Source organism: Dasypus novemcinctus, chromosome 13 (assembly GCF_030445035.2).
Source record: "Dasypus novemcinctus isolate mDasNov1 chromosome 13, mDasNov1.1.hap2, whole genome shotgun sequence".
NCBI lineage: Eukaryota > Metazoa > Chordata > Mammalia > Cingulata > Dasypodidae > Dasypus > Dasypus novemcinctus.
This window is the reverse complement of record NC_080685.1, coordinates 97,935,292-97,950,426: the sequence shown is the minus strand read 5'-3', so window position 1 is coordinate 97,950,426 and position 15,135 is coordinate 97,935,292. Positions and strand designations below refer to the sequence as shown.

Genomic DNA, 15,135 nt, shown 5'->3' with positions numbered 1-15,135 from the left:
GATTGACGATAGTAAAAACTCAGTAGAATAATTGAGAACAATCTCAGGAAACACATATTTATATCCTAAACCTTAAACCTAGCATGTACTAGAAAACAAGAATACACAAGCACACATTCCATTAGTTGTCAGGAGATGACGTCATCATACATCCTTTAGCTTCAGGAAAACACTGTACATTTGTGAGATAATGAAGGTTAAAAAGGCAAAAATCTTAATGGCAAGAAATATTTTATTTAGATATACATTGGCTAATTGAGCCAAGTCCAATCATATTATCTCTAGTATATTTTCTTACATGGTATATAATATTTTCCAAATATTCATAAATTTTACAGCATTCAGTAATATCTCTATTATAATTGAATCAATAGCCATACTTGACAAAGTAGTGCTTTGGAATAAACATACATAATATTTTAAAAACATAACTCTATGTTCTACATTTAGTAAGATTTCTGTCATTTTCTACTGCATTTCTGCTCCTTCACACCTACTGTTTTTCCCAAATTCAGAATATTAGAAGTAGATTTTATTGCTTGTATAATTGGTTTATGTGTTAAAAACTTTTTTTTTTCTTTTTGGTACCAGGGCTAGGGATTGAGCCCTGGACCTCGAATGTGGGAAGCTGGTGCTCAACCACTGAGCCACATCAGTTCCCCTGAGTTGGTTGGTTGGTTTGTTTGTTTTTAGGAGGCAATGGGGACCAAACCCAGAACCTCCCGTGTGGGAAGCAGGAGCTCAACTGCTTGAACCACATCCCCACCCTAAAAGCTTTTCCTAATTGAAAGTATATCCAAAACATCATAGACTGAGATGGTGACCCTGAATGTCACTTTAATGCAAATTGGAGTAACACTAATACATTAGAGCATCTTACTTTCAGTACCCTTGAAAATGGTGTTGACATACATAAGCCTACTTGGTGGTTGAACTCTTTGTTTCAGTTGTCTTTCTTGCCCCACCCCAACCCTTTAGTAGCGCCTGAACTCTGAATATTAGTTGGGATTTGGAGATTTGTACTTTTACTGTTTTTTAGTTCAGTATTTGTGCTCTTTTTTAAGTCCTTAGAAAACATAGCCAAATTTAATTTGTTTGCTCTTCTTTCTTTCCAAAGGGATTTTGCTGTAGGAATCTGTAACAAAATCAGTGAAATGATTCAAGGTATGTATACTTCATTTAGCATTATAGAATGACTCTGGAATTTATATTAGTAGTAGTTGCTAACATTTATTAAATACTTTCTGTGTGCTTCATTCAAATAGTATTTATTTGGTCTCAGAATGAAGCCACAACATGGCCTTTAGGTGGTAAGGATAAATAGTGAATAGAACAAAGTCCTTACTTTCATTGAACTTACATTCTAATGGCAGGGTGGGGTTGGGAACAATAAACATAAAAATATGACATATCAGGTGCTATGAAGGAAAACCATGGTAAAAAGGGTAGAGTCTGAGTCTAGGTAGCAGGGACTTGGGGAGACTTTTCTTTATAAGTTGGCCAGGGAAGACCTGATAAAGTGATATTTGAGTGAGACATGAAGGAGAGAAAGGAATGAGCCATGCAGCTATCTAGGGGAAGAACATTCTGAGTAAGGGAGGAGTAGTGCCACTAGGAACTCTGGGGCCCTCTCTTCACTCTGCTAATGTCCCTCTAGTGACTTCCAGTTAGAATTAGACTCTAGTCCTAACTCCTTACCATGGTCCATAAAGCCCTTGCTTTCCAGTGTCATCTTTCATGCCACGCTTTACATGTATTAATCCATTTATCCTTGTAATGTTCATAACAGAGAGCTCTAGGCTACAGCATTGCACAACTTTAGAGAACACCACTTTCTTTGTATTTTTATAAATGGCATTCCTTTGAATTGCACAAATTAGCAGCTTCGGAGAGGTAATATTCTTATCACCATTTTATGGAAAAGGAATTGGAGCTCAGTAATTTATCCAGGGTCACACAAAGTGGCAGTTTGGCTTTGAGCCCATGCTCTTAACCACTGTCATATTCTGTCTTTCTAGGGCATGCATTTCTTAAGGTAATTACAGGTTACTTGCATATAAATTGTCTTTCCATTTAAAATTAAAAACAACTTGTTCATTTTGCATAAATAATAAAAATACGTAATTGAAGGCCAGAATACAGTGGTAGAGTTCTTGTTCTATCTTTTATTCCTTTGTCTAAGCCCTAAGAAAGGGTTGTCTTCATGGTCTAACCTACTCTTCTCCTTCCCATCTCCTCCTTTGGCTTACCATGGACCAAACCCAAACAGAGGGCAAATAACAAGAGAGTATGTGGAAACAAGTCATACCAGTCCACCTCCTGGGAGTGTTCAATACATCTGGGTGATGGTTAAATGGATATCTTCATGTGCAGAAATTCGTTAATTTGTACACTTAAGATGGAGCACTATTGTTTAAGTTTTACCCAAAAAAGAAATTAAAACAGTGACTACTGAGTTGAAAATAGACTTGTTAGAGGAAGAGAGGGAATGAGCCAAGAGGCTGTCATGAGGAAAGGCCTTAGCAAGGAGAACACTTAGGTGACTTTTGCAATGATTAGTCAAGAAATGGTAATGGAAATGGACCACAGTGAAAGCAGTGGAGGTAGAAAAGCAGATTTGGGTTATATTTTAAAGATAGAAATAGTAAAAATTGCTAAGAAATTTGGATATGGTGTGTGAGAGAAAGAAGAGAATCAAGAAAGACTAAGATTTGAGGAGCTATGGTGATGGAGATGCCATTTACTGAGATGGGGAAATTTTTAGAGGGGCAGTTTGAGATGAAGATCAGGAATCTCTTTGGGCCCTACAGAGTCTAAAATTCTGAGACATCCTAATGAAGATGTCCAGGAGGTAGTAGGATGTATGCATCTTGAGTTGGGACAGAGGAAATGGAGAAGAGGTTGGAGGCATATAGCATATATTTAGCATATAGCTGGTAACAGAAACCATGAGATTATATGAATTTACCCAGGGAAAGTAGATAGGGTGAGAAGAGCAATTATTACAAAACCCAAGGAATACCAACCATTAAAGTGTAGATAAAGAAGGGACTATGAAGGAGATTGAGAAGGAATAGCCAGAAAGAGCAGACAAAACCCAGGAGGAGTGAAAAACAAGAAGCCATTGGAAGAGAGCATTTCAAAGATAGAATGGTCAGCAGTGTCAAATGTAGCTGGTACCTTAAGAGTCAATATAACAGCTGCCACACTGGCAATCTAGTGCTTTCCTTGTATCTGACCCTGTACTAAGTATTTTACATGTTTTCAGTACATTTAATCCTCGAGATTATATGATATAGATGTTTCTTGGTATGTTGAACCATATGAAATTGCTGATATTCCAATAATTTAATATGGTTCAACCAAATATTATCCCTCTTATATACATGGGTGGGCATCTCCTACTGGGGCTCTCTTGGCCCAAGATCACATAGCTAGTAAGCAAACCCAGACAATCTAGCTCCAGGATCTGTACTGTTAACTGCTATGCAGTACTGCCATTCATTCCTGAACTCTGCCACCAAACTGTGTCTGTTCCTCTGTGTCTTAATAGTCCATTCCCTCCTAAGTGCGCAAAGACTGTGCTACATCTGGACCCCATCCCATAAGATTTGAACATATCAGATTTTCTCCCCTTGTTAGTTCAAGTTTTCTTGGTAACATAGGAAGTCAGGTTCATCTAGAGTGAAGATGCAAATGATGGAATCAGAGATTCCATCTAAGAGAATGAAGGGGGAGCAGATATGGCTTAAGCAGATAGGTGCCTACCTTCCACATGGGAGGTCCCAGATTCAATTTCCAGTGCCTCCTAAGGAAGACAAGCTGATGCAACAAGCTGACGAATAAACAGACACAAGCAGGGAGCAGATGTGACCCAAGTGATTAGGCACCCGCCTCCCACATGGGGGATCCTCTTTCAGTTCCAGTGCTTCCTAAAGAAAACAAGCAGACACAAGCTGAGACAATGAGCAGGCAGACATGGGAACCATCTGGGGCCAGGGGGAAGAGTGAAGGTTTAACAGCCATTTTGAGAATGGGAGTGAAACTGAGTAGGGATACCAGTAAGGACTGTTGGTCAACAATGATGATCCTGTTGTGGTTGGAGACCATGAATATTTAGGTATTATTTGGAAAACTGTTTCATCTTTCACTAAATAGTACTATACCTCTAGCCTTTTCCTCTTCTCAGAACTCCAGGTAGGGAGGTGAGGTATATGGGAACCTCTTATATTTTTTAATGTAACATTTTTTGTGATCTATGTATCTTCAAAAAAATACAATAAAAGAAAAATGCTCATAAAAAATTTTTAAAAAAGAACTCCAGTAGCACATGTTCAACTCATTTTTGGCCTCTCTGTTTGTATATCTAGTAGGCATCTCAAACTAAATATGACCGAAACCAAATATGCTCCTTCAGTCTTTTCCATCTCAATAAAAATGCTCAGGCCAAAAATGTAAATGTTATTCTTGAATTTCTTTTCTTCACCCACCAACCACATCCAGTCTGTGAGCAAATCTGGTTGACTACACCGAAATTATATCTTAATTCCATCACTTCTCTCCATCTCTCATTACTACCCCCTAATTCAAGTCATCACCATCTTTCTTGGATTACTCAGCTAGCCTCTTAGTTGGTCTCACTGTTCCTCTTCTTCTCCTCTACCATCCAGTCTTCACATAGCTTTAAAAAATGCAAATCACCCCATAGCATTCCCTTTTCTAAAAACTATCCAGTGGCTTCCATTTACATTTAGTATACAATTTAAACTTGTTACTTTGATTTACAAAATCTTATATGGTATCTCTTCCATGGCTGTCTCTACCCTTGTCTCTTACACTCCGCCTTATAACAGCTGCACAAGCCTGTTGTCCTTTTCAAAGCCTTTGCACAAGAACTCCCTTCCCTCTGACTGTCTTATAGTTAGCTCCTTCTGATCTTCAAATTTCATCTTAAATGTTATTTCCTCAGGCTGGTTAGTACCATTTTATTCGATGTAATCACTCTTGCCCTTAAAATCATTGTTTATCTAGTTTTATATCTAATCTATTTTATACTGTTTGTATAATGCTTATATTTTTCTGGTTTACGTCTTTATTGTCTTTCTCCCCAACAGAAATGTAAGTTCTTGTTCACTTTGAGAACCCAAAACCATTGACAGGCACCTAAGTTTTTCAGACATTTATAGAAAAGTTGGATAGTTGGATGAATTTTGTAGAACATGGCTTATTTACTATGCAGTTGTCTGCAGGGTCATAGTTTACAATCTGCTTGATTAGAAATACCTTTACCAGCCCAGTTATCCATTTGATAGACCAGATAGACCAGTTATCCATTTTATTTTATCCTGTTTGTAAAAGTTAAACATTCCAAGTTTATGGATTGGATGACTAAATATCATTAAGATGTCAATTCTACCCAAATTAATATACAGATTCAATGAAATCCCAACAAAAATTCCACCAGCATTTTTTAAGCAAATGGAAAACACAATTATCAAATTTATCTGGAAGGGTAAGAGGCCCTGAATAGCCAGAAACATCTTAAAAAGGAAAAGTGAAGTTGGAAGACTCTCACTTCCAGACTTCAAATCACATTACCTAGCTACAGTGGTAAAAACAGCGTGGTATTGGCATAAAGACAGGCACATAGACCAATGGAACCAAATTGATGCTTCAGAAACAGACCCTCACATCTACGGCCAAGTGATTTTTGACAAGCCTGTCAAGCCCTCCCAATTGGGGCGGAACAGTTTATTCAACAAATGGTGCTGGGAGAACTGGATATCCATAGCCAAAAGAAAGAAATAAGACCTCACACCTTATATAATAATTAACTCAAAATGGATCAAAGACCTAAATATGAAAGGAAGTACGATAAGCTCCTAGAAGAAAATGTAGGGAAACATCTTCAGGACCTGGTGGTAGGTGGTGGATTCTTAAACCTAACACCAAAAGCACAAGCAACAAAAGAGAACATGGATAAATGGGGCTTCCTCAAACTTAAAACATTCAAACATTCAAAGGACTTCATCAAGAAGATGAAAAGGCAGCGAAGTCAATGGGAGAAAATATTTGGAAACCACTTATCCAACAAGGGTTTGATTTCCATTCTATATAAAAGATTATACAACTCAACAATGAAAGAGCAAGCAATCCACTTTAAAAATGGGCAAAAGATTTAAATAGACATTTCTCCAAAGAGGAAATACAAATGGCTAAAAAGCACATGTAAAAATGTTCCATATCACTAGCTATTAGGGAAATGCAAGTTAAAACAAAAATGAGATATCATCTAACACCACATAGAATGGCCATTATTGAAAATACAGACAACAATAAGTGCTGGAGAGAATGTGGAGAAATAGGAACATTCCTTCACTGTTGGTGGGAGTGTAAAATGGTGCAGCCTCAGTGAAAGACAGTTTGGTGGTTCCTTAGGAAGCTAAATATAGAACTGCCATATGATCCAGCAATTCCTCTATTAGGAATATATTCAGAAGAACTAAAACCTATGACACAGTCAACTGCACACCAATGTTCATAGCGGCATTGTTCACAGTTGCCAAAAGATGGAAACAACCCAAGTGTCCATCTGCCAATGAATGGATAGGCAAAATGTAGTGTATACTTATGATGGAATACTATGCTGCAGTAAGAAGAAATGAAATTGGGACATATGTGATAACATGGATGAGTCTTGAAGACATTATACTAAGCTACGAAGTAAGCCAGGCACAAAAGGACAAATATTGCATGGTCTCATTAATATGAACTAAATACTATTAATAAACACATGGAATTAAAACCTAGAGTATAGGTTATAAGGAGATAAGCGGAGGGTTGAGAAGAACTATGGATGCTTAATGTATATAGAAGTTTTAATTAACTTGAGTGTAAAAGTGTGGAGATGGATAGAGTTGAGAGTAACATATTACAGTGAATAGCAACTGGTTTATAAATGGGATTGTGACTGAAAAAGGTAGTCTGGGGAAGTAAATGTCAATAGAAAGAAAGCTAAAGAATAATCTAGGGACTGAATAACACAGTGAACCCAGAGGCGGTTGAGAATTGTGATTAAGGGTACAAATGCAAAAGAGTCCTGTGAGCTAGAGCAGATGTACATCACTATTGCAGGGTGATGGGAATATGGAGAAACATGGGAAAACTACAATTAGTATGACCTACAGACTGTGGTTAACAGCAATACTATAATATTCTTGCATCAGTGCCAAGCTATCTGTGTTGATAATGGAGATGTACGGATACAATGTGCCAGATGTATGCTGTGGACCATGATTGGTGGTAATTGTATGATAATATTATCTCATAATCTGTAACAAATGTTGCACCAGGGTGTGGAGTTGTATGGGAGATCTGCACATCTGTGTGATTGTTTTGCAAGTTCAAAATATCTGTAACAAAAATACATTTTAAAAAATACTATGGGTTGGGGGAAAAATACACCAAATGTAAGATAAGGAATATAGTTGGTAGTAATATTTTAACAATGCTCTTGCATAGTTTGTAACAAATGTTTCACATCAATGCAAAGAGTTGCTGGAGGGGAGATGTATGAGACCCCTGTGTGATGTTATGTATGTTTATTTTGTAAGTTCGCAATCTTTACTATACACTTATTGTTTATGTGTGTTTATGTATGAATGATATACTTCAATTAAAAAAATTGATTTCATAAAAAAATAAAAATTTTTTAAAAATCTGTATGTGCTGAGACAATTGAATATTTTCATGTGATTCACTTAAGCAGCCAGTAAAGAAAAGTGTGAATAAAATGTATGTTGATGACTTACTGAAAGTTAAATTTCAATTAGATCAGTCTATCCATTTTAAAAGTAAGTGAACTCTCTGGAAAACCAACCATATTTTCTAGGACAAACACAAAGTATCTTTTTCCAGTTAAAAATTTGGAAAATTTTGTCACTAAAGTCAGAGAAGAGACCAAAAAATTTTAGGGTGTCATTTGAAGTTTCACTCTTTTTAAAAAAAGAATAAGTAGACATCAAACTGTTGTCCAGAGATTGTTTTTATAACCATAAAGTTAGTGATAAAAATGGTTGTCTGAGACAGAATGCAGAACAAAATATTCACAATATTCCTTTATCTGATGACACTGTTGGGGGGAGTGGATGTGGCGCAAGTGATGGAGCTTCTGCCTACCATATAGGAGGACCTGGGTTCAATCCCTGGGATTTCCTTGTGAAAAAGAAGAGAAAGTGTGCCCATGTGGCAAGCCAGTGCCCACACAAGTGTCCGCGTGGTGAGTCAGTGCCCCGCACAAGTGAGTCATGCAGCAAGATGATGACACATCAGAAGAGAGACAAGGAGAGAGTCAAGGTGAAGCACAGCAGAAACCAGAAACTGAGGTGGTGCAATTGACAGGGAACCTCTCTCCAAATCAGAGGTCTCCAGGACTGAATCCTGGTGACTCCTGGAGGAGAGAAAATGAGAAGAAAAGACAACACAGAAAACAGCAGGGCAGAAGGAGGGCAAGGGGAAGAAATAAATAAATAAATCTAAATAAGTAAGTGACACTGTTTGTTGAATGGTATCGTATTCACCAACATTTCCTTCGCAGTGGGAAAACCAGTGATTTGCAGGATATAGATTGGCTTTTGGCATCTATGCAGTATATTATAATTGAGAATTTTTTGTTTTCTATCACTGCAAAGCAATGCTGTAGAAGAAAATATTTCAATTATTTCTGTACTTAGCTTCAGTGTTGACTGGAAGAGATGCACTGGTGTTGGTCTTTGTGGAGTTCCAGCAGCCTATGCAGTAAAGAAAGGCATTGCTATACAGAGTTCTGAGAACTTAAACCTATTCCCCATACAAACTGTTCATATCCTGATCCTGATTCAGTGTTGAGGGAAATAATTTAATATTTAAATATAATCAAATTGCCACCAGAGAGAGAGTGTGTGTGTGATGTCTTTTTAGTGCGCTATTTAAAAAATGCAAATATAAGACTGCTTTCAACCATGTCTTTTAGCATATATTTTTGTAATCACTGAAAAGTTAATATTGTTAAAATAAGTATTTTTGGGAAAAACTGTTAAATTTACAGATGAGCTTTAATATTATAAGCATAATATTAAATGGACATTTTGCCAATTGAATCAGCCATTTTAACTCAGAACTGTTATTAAGGATGATGATCAGAAGTAGCTAAGAGTTCTTTTTTCATCTAGGTTTAGCCACTCCAGTAGACTTGAAGCTGAAGCTGATCCCCATCCTGCAGCACATGCACCACGATGCAATCCTGGCTTCCAGTGCTCGTCAGCTGTTACAACAGCTAGTCACAGCCTATCCTTCCACCAAAATGGTGATTGTTTCTCTGCATACTTTTACTCTGCTTGCAGCTTCATCTTTGGTTGATACACCTAAGCAGGTACTTTCATTTTCTTCTTTAAATTGCCTTTTCAGTAAATTTGCATATTAAGTGTATGTTAAATACAAGAACTCTTAACTTTTGATAACAGTCCTTTTCCCTGATAAAGATTAGGTGAAGTTCTTTCTGCTTGCTTCTTGCTTCTCTTTATTTATAGAATTTATCCATTTTAAGGAAAATAATCTAGCAGGGTGCAAGGAGGTCCATAGCATGGGATGGCATGGAGTTGGCGGTAAAGAAAAGAAGAAAGAATTGATTGTCTGTAAAATGCCAGGTCCATGGCTAGAACCCTCCAAGTTCAATGATGGTATCATTCCCAAACATGCTCTGATTTGAAACTACTATCCCTTTCTCAAATCTAAGAATTTTACTAAACCACACTGCCTCCCTAATAATAATTTTGTTTACAGCATTGTTCACAGAATGACTTATTTCCTTTATAGATCCAGCTTCTATTGCAGTACTTGAAGAACGACCCCAGGAAAGCAGTAAAGAGACTTGCTATTCAAGATCTGAAATTACTTGCCAATAAAACACCACATACTTGGAGTAGAGAAAACATTCAGGTATATAGGATTTTTTAAAAAAAGATTTATTTATTTATTCATTTCTCTCCCCTTCCCCCCTTCCCCCACCCGGTTGTCTGTTCTCTGTGTCTATTTGCCATGTCTTCTTCTTTGTCTGCTTCTGTTGTTGTCAGCGGCACGGGAATCTGTTTCCTTTTGTTGCGTCATCTTGTTGCGTCAGCTCTCTGTGTGTGCGGCGCCATTCCTGGGCAGGCTATACTTTCTTTCGCGCTGGGCGGCTCTCCTTACAGGGCGCACTCCTCATGCATGGGGTTCCCCTACCCAGGGGCAACCCTGCATGGCACGGCACTCCTTGCACGCATCAGCACTGCGCATGGGCCAGCTCCACACAGGTCAAGGAGGCCTGGGGTTTGAACCGCGGACCTCCCACGTGGTAGACGGACGCCCTAACCACTGCGCCAAGTCCACCGCCATGTATAGGATTTTGAACATTGATATTTTATACAGAAAAATAGTATAAATCAGAATAAGTTCTTTTGCATTATATTTTTGTCATTTTTATCATTTTCTAAATGGATGAGTAGGGATATGTTGATATTTGATACATTGTTAGAAGCATTATTGATATTTATGGCAAAAGTTGTTTTATACATGGCAAAATAAATACAAAAAACTACTATCCTTCAATGTTTGTTTTAGTGAAACTTGCCCCTCAATTTTTTGTTAATTTTCCTATTGCAGCACTGAGACTAATTGAAAAGCCCAATTAAATTGTATTATTTTATTCCTATTTCCTTTAGTCAAATTAGGGAGAACAGTTTAGGTGTTCACTATGATTTATTATGGGAAAGTGCTGAATGGATTACTTGGCAAATTATATTTTTTCTGTTTATAGAGAGCAAAAGATGTTATTAAATTTTCCTTTGTAAATACAGGAGCAGACACCTCAGTCTCAAGACTTTTAATATAATATCTTCTCTGTTATTTATGTTAAATTAATGTGTTTTTTTCTCAAAATGAAATCCTATTTATCCATTACACATAACAGTTATGCCATTTTCTAAATAAATGCCATTAAAAGTGAAATGGCAGAATGTTAGAATTTGACCTTTAATATTCATGGGTTGTTATTGTTTTTAGTTGTTTTTTGTTTTTTTAATTGTCTTTACACACATTCCATATCCATCTCATGGATTATATTTTTATCTCTTGGCATCATCAAGACTCCAGTGTAACCTTTGAATTTCAAATGATGAAAACTAAACTCCTATGTTTATTTTTTCATTTGTAATTTTCTAAGCACATTTTGATATATTATGATTTGATAGTCACAAATACCCCAAGAGATAAGAGCAGTTATTAGTTTCTGCATTTAATAGATGAGCAAATTATGGTTCAAAGAGGCTTAGTATACCCAGGGTCAGACAGAATTAAGAGAATATCTGTCCTCTAATCCCTTATCTAGTGCATTTTCTACCAAACAGTACTGATTTTTAAGAGAATGTTCCCAGCCACTTCAGTCACTTTAGAAAACTTGTGAATTTTGAGAAATTAACTAAACTCAGTTAATTTGAAAGAACAGTTAGGAGCATTGTATTATTCCTTCTTAATTTTTTCCATATTGTGAGATAGGTCATTTATACAGAAAAGTATTTATATAGTAGTGTAAATAAAAATTTTTAGTGAAAACCTATGTAGCCATCATTCAGCTGGAAATACAACTTTGTAGTATCACAGAACCCTGTGTCCTCCTCTGCTCTGCCTTCCCCCAGTAGTCCTCCCTGATCAGAACCTCATAACTATCCAGAGGAAACCACTGTTCTGACTTCTGCAATCATCATTTCTTGACTATAGTTTTACCATCTATGTATGCCTCCCTAAAGAATATTGTTTAGTTATATTGATTTTGCTTTTCTTGTTCAATTTTATACTAATAAGATTCATTCATGTAGTTATCCTTGTTTAGGCTCTTTAATTGCTGTATAGTATTTCATTGTATGAATATACCAAATTGTTTGCACTTCATTGATTATTTTATCATGAAGCTATTGTAAACAGTACTGCTAAGAATATTCTTTCTGTCTTCTGGTACAAATCCATAAGTGTTTCTTTAAGAGAGTATATGCTTAGGAGTGAAATTGTTGACTTATAAAATATGTGTATTTTCAGCTTTACTAGATAATGTTAGGCTGTTTTCCAAAGTGATTGAACTAATTTGCATTTCCACCAGCAGTGTATGAGAGTGCCCATTGATCCACACCTTTGTCAACACATAGAATTGTGAAATTTATACATTTTTGCCAATTTAGAAGGTATAGTGTAGGGGTTTTTTTTGTTTATTTTGGTTCAGTTTGGTTTGGATTTTTTGTTTTTATTTTTTTATTAGAGAAGTTGCGAGTTTACAGAAAATCATGCAAAAATACAGTATTCACATATACCACCCCACCACCAAGACCTTGTGTTGGTGTAGAATATTTCTTACATTTTATAATTGTACTTTTTTTAAATCTAACAGTAGTTAGACTTTTGTTTCAATTGACAAGATTATTAAAATAGTACTATAACTATTGTTCATAATTTTCCCCATATACCACCCTATTATTAACATCTTGTATTAGTGTTGTACATTTGTTATAATTCATGAAAGAACATTCTTATACTATTTATGTAGTCCATCATCTACAGTCCTGTTTTATCTTTTAATTTTTATTTGAGTAACATATACAACTTAAGATTTTCCCTTTTAACCACACTCACCTATATTATTAATTACACTCACAGTACTGTGCTACCATCACCACTGTCCATTTCCAAACCTTTGCAATTAACCTAAATAGGAATTCTGTACAAATTAAGCATCACCCTTCCATTCTGTAACCCTAGTCTATCCCTGGTTACCTGGATTCTAGAACCTAACTCTATGAGTTTCCTTATTATAATTAGTTCATATCAGTGAAATCACATAATATTTGTCCTTTTTGTGTCTGGCTTATTTCCTGTAGCATACTATCCTCAGGGTTCATCAATCAGTAGATAAATGAAACACACTGTTTTGTTTCTCTACTGATTGGCTGATGGACACTTGGGGTGATGGCTGTCTTTTGGCAGTTTTGAATAATGCTGCTATGAACATTAATGTGCACATGTCTGTTCACTGAGTCCTTCTTTTGCCCGTTTGTATCTGCTGTTATATGCCTCTATTGTTTTGTGTTTTTTTAAGATTTATTTTTTATTTATTTCTCTTCCTTTCTCCCTCTCCCCCCAGTTGTCTGCTCTCTGTGTCCATTTGCTATGTGTTCTTCTGTGTCCACTTGTATTTTTGTCAGCGGCCCCAGGAAATCTGTGTCTCTTTTTGTTGCGTCATCTTGCTGTGTCAGCTCTCCTTGTGTGCGGTGCCACTCCTGGGCAGGCTGCACTTTTTTCACACGTGGTGTGGCTCTCCTTAACGGGGCACACTCCTTGTGTGTGGGGCTCCCCTACGTGGGGGACACCCCTGCATGGCACAGCACTCCTTGTACGCATCAGCACTGCATGTGGGGGCACCGCACAACATGGGTCAGGAGGTCCTGAGGGTTGAACCCTGAACCTCCCATGTGGTAGGTGGAAGCTCTGTCAGTTGAGCCAAATCCACTTCCCTCTAGTGTATTTTTAATATCTACTGTTGTGCCTTTTATCACTGTAATTTCTGTTATGTTTCCTTTTGTACTTACACATTCTCCTTTATGCTCACACATTGTCTTCTTAATATCCTTTCTCTCTTTTATTTGTATTTTCCTTCATCTCCCTGAATTGATTTAGGAGAAGATGGCACTGGGAACTGAACCTGGGACCTCCCATGTGGAAGGTGGGCACTCAGCTAATTAAGCCACATCTGCCCCCCCTCTTTAAACTTCTTTAATTAATTGTTCCAAATTCTGTGTTTCCTCTCAAGTTTTAATTTGTTCCCTTTCCTGAGCCATTTCTTCCTGTTTCTTAGTATGACTTGTAATTTTTTGCTGATATCTAAGAATCTTGATGAGTTAACTCTGAAGGCTAGTTTCTTCTTCTTGTCTAGGGTTTTATTGATGATTGGCTTTGTGTGAAGGCTCCTCTTTGATGCTTGGTCCAGCTTATCCTGGACCTTCGTAATAGTCCAAAATTAACTGATCAGATTTTCTCAGCTTTTCTACATCTGATTCTTGCCCTGGATATGGTGGTACAGTTTTTAAGATTGTACTCTTTATGCAATTGTTTCATCTTCAGGAGAAAGCTTCCTTTCCTCTGTTCCTTCTCCAGGAACCTTGATCTGTTCTATTTGTTTTCACACAGAATTTTCTCCCCATTTGCTTTGATTTGTTTTAAATTCTCTCCCTCCTCATTCAGTGCCCCATTTGCCTTTCACTCTTCATTTCTGGGATCCTCTTGTCTTAGAGCAGTTCAGTTTAACCCCCACTTTTTTTTTTTTTTTTCTCTGTGAGGCTTTTCTACTTCCAGTTTCTTCCCAGATCGGGTGTTCTGCTGCCAATGGTCAGATGGGGTCAATCCAGAAAGGTGGGTCACTCCAGAAAAGTCTGTCTCGCATTTAGATAATCCATCTGATGGTAACTGGATTGAGTTGAGTGCATCACCTATTAGCTGCTGTGGTGTCTCTTTTCCACCTCTGTCCCATGGGGGACTTTTTGTATGCAGCACTCTTCAGGGGCTTGTGTTCCACCCTGGGTCGCTATGGACTTAGGTACCTTTTCCTGGATATGCATAGGGTTCTTTTTTATTTTCTAATTAGACATATATAGATTGTTATTCCCAGGGCATTACACATCATTTTCAAGGCAGTTTGAGCATGTTTCAAAATAAAACATACAGTGGGCTAAAAATGGACACATTGCAGTGATTTAAAATTATACTGTGAAGATGGCAAAGGACTAAAAGGCAGAGTGAATGTTATCACAAAAACAACAGAGAGAGGCAAAAGCTGCCTGAGGGAAATGTTTTGGCTGTCAGCAAAACAGGACAGTGTTACACAACTCCCAGTAGGTGAGGGACAGAGCGATGAAGAAGCTAAAATGACAAACATGAGTTACCAAGCCCCTTTGCAGCTAGAAAGGGGTCCCTTCCCCCTCCCCAAGATAGTAATCTGAGGTAAAATCACTGGTTTGCTGCAGCCAACTAGGGGAACAGACAGATTCCTTCATATCAGCTGTTTGAAGGAAAAAGGGAGGG

The 15,135-nt window shown here is 37.3% G+C and overlaps 1 protein-coding gene across 5 annotated transcripts in view; it reads left to right on the top strand.

The window, feature by feature from the left end:
• The window catches only part of INTS7 (integrator complex subunit 7), a 114,512-nt gene that overhangs the window by 38,758 nt on the left and 60,619 nt on the right, over positions 1 to 15,135 (top strand). For 4 of the 5 annotated variants that reach the window (XM_071207714.1, XM_004480998.4, XM_023585360.2 and 1 more), the window contains 3 exons: positions 1,118 to 1,164; positions 9,210 to 9,409; positions 9,853 to 9,975. In XM_071207714.1, coding sequence (XP_071063815.1) covers positions 1,118 to 1,164; positions 9,210 to 9,409; positions 9,853 to 9,975 — 370 coding nt within the window. The remainder of the gene's footprint in view (positions 1 to 1,117; positions 1,165 to 9,209; positions 9,410 to 9,852; positions 9,976 to 15,135) is intronic. The other variant, XM_058275172.2, reaches the window with a different exon arrangement.